We start from the raw sequence: 8,787 nt of genomic DNA, 5'->3' as shown, positions 1-8,787 counted from the left end.
GGAAGGAATTTGAATTTAGTTAGAAGAAGTTTCTCACCAGAGGGGGGCACTACGACAGCAAAATGTGGACCAAAAATCATGAAAAAAGAAAAAAGCATGTGAAACTATTTCAAGAGTGACGTGACTCAAATTATCTACACGAAAAGAGATATTTCTGCAGTATCTGAATCACTGCGTGATATAGTTAAATATACTTGCTTTTATAAGTTTCTACATGCAGTGCATAAAATAACTAAACTTTAGTAATAAAACAATTATTTATTGGTTATGAATTCATGTATTTTTCTTGTTCATTTATTTTTATTATTTATTTATTTATTTATAAGTAATCACCGTGCAGTAACTCACCACAGACCTTTCTTGGTGGTGAAAACGGGCAATATAAAACCATATCAGTCTAGTTTTATTACGATTATCTTTGTGATTTCGAAAAATCTAGATGACGCAAGTGTGTTTTCTTTTCGCACTGCGGTTTCTAATTCATAACTACGTGTTCGTCTCTCAAAGTTAACGGGGGTTTGGTGCGGGCTGAGTTATTTGAAGCTGTCCCAACAACTTCTCGAGTCGAGACCCCAAATATCCCTGAATGACATCACGCAGATTAGCCAGTAGGAGTGTGGAGCGCAGAGTTTGGGGGCTGGAAATCAAATAGGTACGAGCTCCGCTGAAGTTTCTCAATCACTATCAATGAGGATTTGCATGCCGGACCTAAAAAAGCGGAATTGGTGAAGAATGAGAAGGAATCGTTTTGGACATTTTCAATGATTTTTGCAGACTTTTCAAGGGCTTTTTTACTAGTTAGCGATGTGCTTTTCTAACTTTTGATGCGCATCTGTATATTTCAGTGGAGTGGAGAGACAGATGCAACTTCACGTTTGAATGAGCAAAGCCTTTTCTGATGCATTTCGAGAAGTTTTCAAAGTTGGAACTATTCTGTGCTTGTATTGTAGCTCATCGTTAAGTTTTTTTCCCAATCTCGTCCTACCTGTAGTTTTCTTTTTTACGCGCGGGATTTAATTGGCAGTGGACAAGACGCGGATACCTTTTTTGTTGTTTGTTTTTTTGTTTGTTTGTTTTTCATATAGCCTACGCATTAGTTTCTTTTGTTGTTTTTGATTTTTTCCCTATTGTTTTTGGGCTGCTATCAGCCTCAGAGGATTTATGATGCGGTGGGTGAAGTATTGGGGGACAGTGGCTGTGCTGTGCGGGCTGCTGTGCTGTGCTGTGAATGGATGCCCGCATAAGTGCAGTTGTTCGGGCTCTCATGTGGATTGTCAGGGTCAAGGCTTCAAGACGGTGCCCAAGGGAATCCCGAGGAATGCCGAGAGACTGTAAGTACGCCTATTATCGCGTTGTTTGAACACCGATAATATAATGACAGCGGCGCGTATCTCTGTTCGTAGACAGTGGCACCGTCGCGATTTCATGTACTGTGAGCGGGAGATGCAGAAGTTTTTTCTTCTCTTTACAGCTGTTGTTGACATGCAAGTGTCCATGTTACACGTATTCAATAGTGCTATTATTAAACATTGAAGTATGTAATTGCGAGCAAAAATAATAATTGCAAACTGTTTTGCAATAAGCAAACTTATTTTTACTTATGGGATACCAGTGAAACTGCATGCCTTTTACTAAAAGGCATTTTAAAAAATGATCAAAACTGTAACCAGAGTCAGAAAGGTTACAAGATGTGAAGTGAGAAGTGTGCAGAAAATATAATGCTAATTTAAGAAGCAATGCATTTATTTTACTTGCAATTATGCTTTGAAATCTACAATTTTATAATGCGTATCAGTCCATTATTTAATCAAAATGTGCTCTGGGTTTCCCACTGGTCAATGAAATGTTTATATACTGTGATCGTGATTTATATGAGAGAGTGAGCAAATTTACATCATTAATAAGCTCTTTAAAAGACATCATTTCTCAGATGGACAGACTGGAATTAATCAGCTCTGATCATCAGGCGTTTTAGACCAGCTGTGTTAAAATGTTCACATGAAATCAAAACAGTCTGAACTCCATTTGTAGTGGACAACTCACTACACATCAGTAGCTTAACAGATCTTTAAATGAGTGCAGGTCACAAATGTTGCCTGTGCGATTAAATGGGTTTTAATGTAGCAATAGTATTTTGTGAAATATGAACACAAAGTAGTTTTTCGTATTAAGATGTGTGAACTACAAGGCACCTTTTATGTTACTTTTGCTCAGTTGCTCAGGTTTCCTCTTTAAACATTGTTACTGCAGTTGTTAAAGCAGGTCACTCTTAGAGTGAAATATAGATTTAAAGCAGAGGTTGAGTTTTTAAAAAACATTTATTTTAAAATCAGTTTGGGATATACTCAGCGTCATGTTTTTCTGTAGAGGATATAAATCAGTTTTAAGTACCTAAAGTTTTAAGTTTTCTTTAAACGTGAATGAATTCCAAATATGTTATAAACTGTCTAACGCATGAGGAGTTTCCATTCAGAGTTTTGTATTCGTTTGAAAGTTTGAGAAGTTGAGTAAAATCACATTTCATTGATTGCATCCAGAATGTTCTAAATGAGGCTTGAGATATTAACTGCTTTTCATATGCGTCCACATCTGAATGTTGAACAGCGTTGTAGCTGATTCTTTCATCCAGCATAATGAGTTTACACAAACATTAACATGATTAATGGACATATGGTGTGAGTGTGTGTATGTACCTTGGCTGTATTCGTTGGGGAAGTTGGGGAACCACAAGTCCGTTGAGGGGCGCACTGCAGCTGAAGACCGACTCTCTTACGTGTTTAGCTTACTTCTAACCACTGCTGAATTTCGCTGTGAAAATATCCTTAATTTCTTTGTTTCCACCTGCGGCTCTTCTGTCGTGATAAGCCACGACGGTTCATTAAGTATCACAACCATCTGTTATAATATAATATTTTTTGGGGAAATGCTTCCAGTCTGTTCAGTGGCCAGAGGTCTGGTTGAACCGTCCAACCTTTAACCCCTAAAGGGCTTTTCAGTGGAATTTTTCATGTGGAGAGAAAAATAAATAAGGGTCGTGACCTCTAGGTATATTGGATTTGGTTTAAAATATGCCATGTTAGGTTGAGTCCTGCTTAAAGTAGAGACAGCTGCAAGTCTTTCATTTGATTAATGACTTATAACAGACTTTATTCATCGAAAACCAAGCAATGTTTTGCACCAACCTCCGCCATCCCTAAAGTAGCTGTTTTCAAGACCAGTCCAGAAGCACCCGTCTCCACGTCTCCTGGGTACGATTAACACGCCACCAGGTTTCCCAGAGCACCCTGGAGTGTTGATTTAACTGTAATGACTGCACCCCTGCCCTAAGCAAAGCCTAGTTACCCATATTTCCAGAGTTCAGGCACATTTCCCTCTAATAAATGTGCATTTATTTGAAAGGCTTTTCTTTCTTTGACAGCTCGTATGATTTTGCGCTCATTAGTAGCTCCTGTCGCAACTGTAATATCCCCTTTCAGTCACTCACACACGCTCTCTCTCGCTCTTTCATCTCTCTCGCTCTAATTTGCACCAGTTACGCACACACTTTGTAGCATTTAATAGCAAATTCTCTCCGCCGGAGTCTTAGGCCCTCTCGCAGTTAACACTTCAGGAACAATGTGGCACTTTGTGGCTGGCGTAGCGTGGATCAGGAGAGAGAATGGCAGCATTCCCTTCCTCTCATTGCACTCTGGGTGTCTTAATGAAGTTTCGGTGTGAAACCGCCAACTCCTGCTTTCCCAACTGGAAGCTCCGCCCTCGAACGCATATCCGTTCGTCAGCGTTTGTCCGCTTTTTATTATCGCAAAGAGTCAGTCAGCGGGATAGTGCGTGTGTTTGTTGTGTTGGTGTTGGAGCGAATCAGGAGGTGGGTTTGTGGTCTCCGGTGCCCTGCTGACCTCAGTGGGCATATGAGGAGCATATGTGAAGTCTCTCGCTTAGCGAGCATTCGCACGCTGCAGTCTGCCAGACAGCTGCTGGCACTGCTTGTGGGCAAAGTCTTCGGGGAAAGATTCGCCACCCAACTTCAGAAAAAAAAAGTTTTCGTGCATGGAAAATATTTAATGTGCCTCATTTCAGGCAGTACATCAAAGCTGAGTGCTGTCTTTGGTGAGTCTGGGAGCCAGCAGACCTTTCGTCACAAAAGTCTCGAAGAGGTCACTCCGAATGTCAGCGACCCAGCAGTCTGTGAATCTTCCAAGCTTGTGTCATACTTTAATGCAAGGCTGGATTCGATAATGCACATGCCTCCGGGCCGTTTCAGGTTTACGAGGGCTCTTGTTTTGTGGGCTTTGTCACCAAAGCAACACATCAAGGGCTTCGTTATTCTCATCAGTAGATCTTGTTAGTTGTGGCGGAGTGTAGCTAGAACTGACAGTGTTTATCCTAAGCTAACAAATATGAATAGTACCGTGTGTGGTTTTATGATTTTGTTACTGTGATGTAAGTATCACGCACTTAAACACTTGGTTGCGGCTAGCAACCAGTAAACAAAAGAATCAAACCAGCGTTTCTGAATGATTTGATGAGGGTTGTGCTAGGCTTTCGGTAGGCAGAATGAAGTGTTAGGGAGTAAAAGTAGTGATATATTTTTTCACAAGTCAGACAAATAATGATGTAGTGTGAGAAATAGTACATCTGTGTTTTGTCACATGTGAAAATGCACACTCTAACGATTTTGAACTTCCAAAATGCAGTTTAAATGCGGCTTCAAACAATCCCAAATGTGGTTGTTAATGATCTCAGATGAGGAAGAAGGGTCTTATCTAGTGGAACGATCAGTTATTTTCATTAAAAAAATACAATTTAAATACTTTTTAATCTCAAATGCTCATCTTGTCTTGCTGTCCCTGAACTCTGTGTGTTCTGCCTCAAGACAGTTAGGGTATGTCGAAAAACTGCTATTTTTAACCTCAACTTCAAAAATCGTTTCAAAATCATGCTAAATCGCTGCAGAAGTACAGACAAAGTCTCTGCAAAGTGAACATGCAAAGAAGATCAAACACCCTTAACAAAGACATGAGATGGGAGTTTTTTGGCATTTTCAAAGTTCAAAACAGGAGCACCATATCAGTCCATTTTAAGAAAAAAAAAATGCTGAAATGTTTTCCTCACAAAACAATCTCTTTATGGCTGAAGAAAGAAAGTCATGAACATCTTGGATGACAAGGGTTGAGTACATTATCTGTCCATTTTTGTCCTGGTAGTGGAATTCTCCTTTAAGCAGCACGGATATGCCTATATTTGTAGCAATAGCCAAAAATACATTGTATGGGTCAAAATGATCATTTTTTTCTTTCATGCCAAAAATCATTAGGATATTAAGTAAATATCATGTTCCATGAAGATATTTTGTAAATTTCCTACTGTAAATATATCTACACTTCATTTTTGATTAGCAATATGCATTGCTGAGAACTTGGACAACTTTAAAGGTGATTTTCTCAATATTTTGATTTTCTTGCACCCTCAGATTCCAGCTTTTCAAAGAGTTGTATCTCAGCCAAATATTGTTCTATCCCAACCATATATCAATGGAAAGCTTATTTATTCAGCTTTCAGATGATGTATAAATCCCAATTAAAAAAAAAAAACCTGACCCTTATGAGTAGTTTTGTGGTCCAGGGTTTTTATAGTTTTATTGCATGCTTTGCAAAAAATGATTTTCCTCCTTAGTATTTCCTTTATATGTCTTGTTTTCTAGTATAAATATCTAAGAATTCTTTAATCAGGATGCATTTACTTGACAAATAAAATGATTTAAGATATTATGTCTTGTTTTCTGAAAGAAATATTCAAATTTTGTTAGTTTTCGTTTAAAACAAGCAAAAATATCTGCCAGTGGGGTAAGAAAAATAATCTTAAATCAAAGGCTAAACAAGATTATTTTTCTTGCCCCATTGGCAGTAAAAAAACAACAACAACAAAAAGTTGTTTCAACTTAAAGTAAGTGTTCGTGCTGTCTTAAAATTTTAAGTTTAGTCAACATGAAATGTTAAGTTGTACTACATGAAAATGTGGATATCTGAGTTGAGTAAACTTAACATTTTAAGGCAGCATGAACACTTACTTTTTTGTTAGTTTAGTTGTTTTTCACTGTGTATTTTTGCTCGTTTTAAGCAAAAACGAAAACAATTTGAGTATTTTTTTCAGAAAACAAGACATAATATCTTAAGTCATTTTATTTGTCTAGTAAATACATCCTGATTTAAGAATTTTTAGATATTTATACTAGAAAACAAGACAAAAATACTAAGGCAGAAAAACATTTTTTGCAGTGTGTATTTAGTTTAAATATACATATATAACTGCTATTTAATGCAATATTTTAAAAAGTTATAGTCTTCTTACATATTCAGTTGTTCGCTACATTTCAAACAAACATTTCATCACTTCAGCCTAGGAAGTATTGACTTCAAAGTAAACACTCCCATGCCTAACATCAGTTACGATACAAGAAAAACAATCTTTTTGGAGAAATTTATACAGGAAGCTTAGTGGAAACAGAGCGCCACAAAGCCAAATAAATAAACCCACGGTGGCCTGGTACAGAAGCTGTTGTTCGATATGGCCAGTCGGAACACTCATTTCTTGACTGTTCTTCCCGGTAATGACGTCTGCAGAAAGTTGGTGGGAGGGTATCCTTGGTTACCCCTGGAGTCCAAGATGAGACTTGTGTTATTGATGAGCCTTTTGTAGCCCGGCTGTCATATTGACTTTCACACAGACGTGTTGAAGATGCCCTTGTCACCTCTCAGCCAAGCGTTACTCTAGTAATTTAAGAAGTCATATACTGTGCAAGAACACCGGGCCGTCTGCGCTATTAGCTGTCAGGGTTTGAAAATAAACCATCCAGGGGGTAAACGCTCCAAAAAAGAAATATGAAATGATTCATTTTTGTCCGCTCTGCTTAGTGTGAAGTGAGAGTCCTTCGCATCCAGACATGGCCGTAATGAAAATATTTACTAAATGAAACTCTCCCTGAGATGAAAACTGCCAACATTGCTCATAAACAATGAAGAGTAACTCAAAGAAGCACTGGCTTCTTCATTTTTCAATCACGCAACTCCAGTGATGAGTTGGCCTTTATCCTCATGCAAAACCAATCCAATCTAACAGTTAAACTGGACGATTTTTTGTTTTTAAAAACAATAAACAATCATCACCAGCCGTGCCAGGTAATCAAAAATGGAAGATTGCATTTTTGTGGTTTTGGCTACAAGAGTCTTACCAGTAAAAAAAGTTGTGTATGGAGCCCTGTGACGATTTCAAGGAATATGGGATTGTTAAGAGCTTTTGAGGTGGTAGTAATATATTGGGAGGTACACCTCAGGAATTCTGGGACCAGGACTACATGTGTCCAGAGATGTGTGGTAGCCACATGGCTGCTGGCTGCATGGCTCATGTGAGATGAAAGAGTGGTAATAAACCCCCCTCATTTGATCGCGCACAAGTGCAAACGAACAAGCGTTCCGGCGGCGAGCTTCCAGAAAACTGGGAAAAGGAAAGAGCTGTTATGGGAGAGTGAAAAGGACGCAATGAGGCATCTCTGCGTTAGCAATGCACACAATAATTGCACCCTGTTGACATTAAAGTTATTAAAATATCTCTATGTGTGTCTTGCGTTTAGCATCTGCCTTATAATATCCAGTGGCATACGGATGCCTCTGTGAATTACCTCTGTGAAGGAGAAATGATAATTAATGCAGTCATTTAATGAAGAGATAATAGGTGGCAGAAATTACATTGACAGTTATGACAGCGAACTTGTTAATTTAAATGCGCAGGACAAGCGTAATCTCACTTGATCTGTGCTTATCTCAAAGGCGTTTAGTTGTAATTAATCAATAGACATGAGAATAAAATGTGTTCTTGTTGATGTGTCTGTCTGTTCTTGTGCATCTTATGAGGAGAATATTAATGTGTTGGTGTTGTAAAATAAAAAAACAGCCATCTAAGGCATCCAAAGGTCCAAAAGGAAGAACTCATTTAAGATTCCAAACAGCGATGAGAAGCTTTCAAGAGGAAATGGAGCATACCTATCAGCTTTTGAGGACTAGACTAGCGTTGCTTTGAGGAAAATAACAGAAGATTACGACAGGAAATGCATTGGGAACAGAAAAAGCAACTCTTTGTTTTCATTCACATTTTTCGCGCTTGCCTTTGAGGTCTTAGGGCTCCTCGGTCGCCTGCCGTGTTGCAATTGCAGCGCGACGCAGCCAAAATATCCTCTGGCCAAAATCGCAAAGATTCTTTTCTTTGTCCGGTGCCGTCCTGAGAAGCACGTTTTACCAGAGCGCTCTGACGGCTTATGACCTGGATGAGTCGGGTTGAGCGGTCTAACGGCGTGCGTGGGTGGGGTGGGCCCCAGAGGGGGCGCATTGTTAGGGTGGAACACCTGCCGTTTGAATGGGCACCTTATCCCCTCAACAAATTAAAACAAACAATAGCCAGTAGGGGGCTGCCATATCTGTGAACTCCACCTTGTCAGTGTGACCGGAGGTTTGATTGAGTTTCTAGAGGAAGCAGGACTTAGTTAGCTCCCTGGACTGTTAACACATACTGTAAAAAACTGACACTGTGAGGATTGAAGTGAAGGCGAGAGAGAGAGAGAGGGAGGAAATGTGCAATGTTATTAGTGGGATTACATTGCAAGCAGGTGAGAGGATACGAGATGGGAAACCTACAGAAGAGAAAACTACTGGGAGATTAGGGCATGTGAAAACAGAAAGAGAGTGATGTGGAGAGACTGGGAGAGGGAGAATTTGTGGGAGCACAATGTGTAGGATT

The 8,787-nt window shown here is 39.2% G+C and overlaps 1 protein-coding gene across 1 annotated transcript in view; it reads left to right on the top strand.

Moving 5' to 3' along the window:
- Positions 1–506: 506 nt before the first annotated feature.
- Positions 507–8,787, top strand: part of slit3 (slit homolog 3 (Drosophila)) — a 185,955-nt gene continuing 177,674 nt past the window's right edge. Inside the window, exon 1 of the mRNA XM_051127821.1 lies at positions 507–1,331. Coding sequence (XP_050983778.1) covers positions 1,162–1,331 — 170 coding nt within the window. The 5' untranslated portion in view covers positions 507–1,161. The remainder of the gene's footprint in view (positions 1,332–8,787) is intronic.

Source organism: Labeo rohita, chromosome 14 (assembly GCF_022985175.1).
Source record: "Labeo rohita strain BAU-BD-2019 chromosome 14, IGBB_LRoh.1.0, whole genome shotgun sequence".
Lineage (NCBI taxonomy): Eukaryota > Metazoa > Chordata > Actinopteri > Cypriniformes > Cyprinidae > Labeo > Labeo rohita.
The sequence above is the reverse complement of the archived record's forward strand: the minus strand, read 5'-3'. Positions and strand labels throughout refer to the sequence as shown.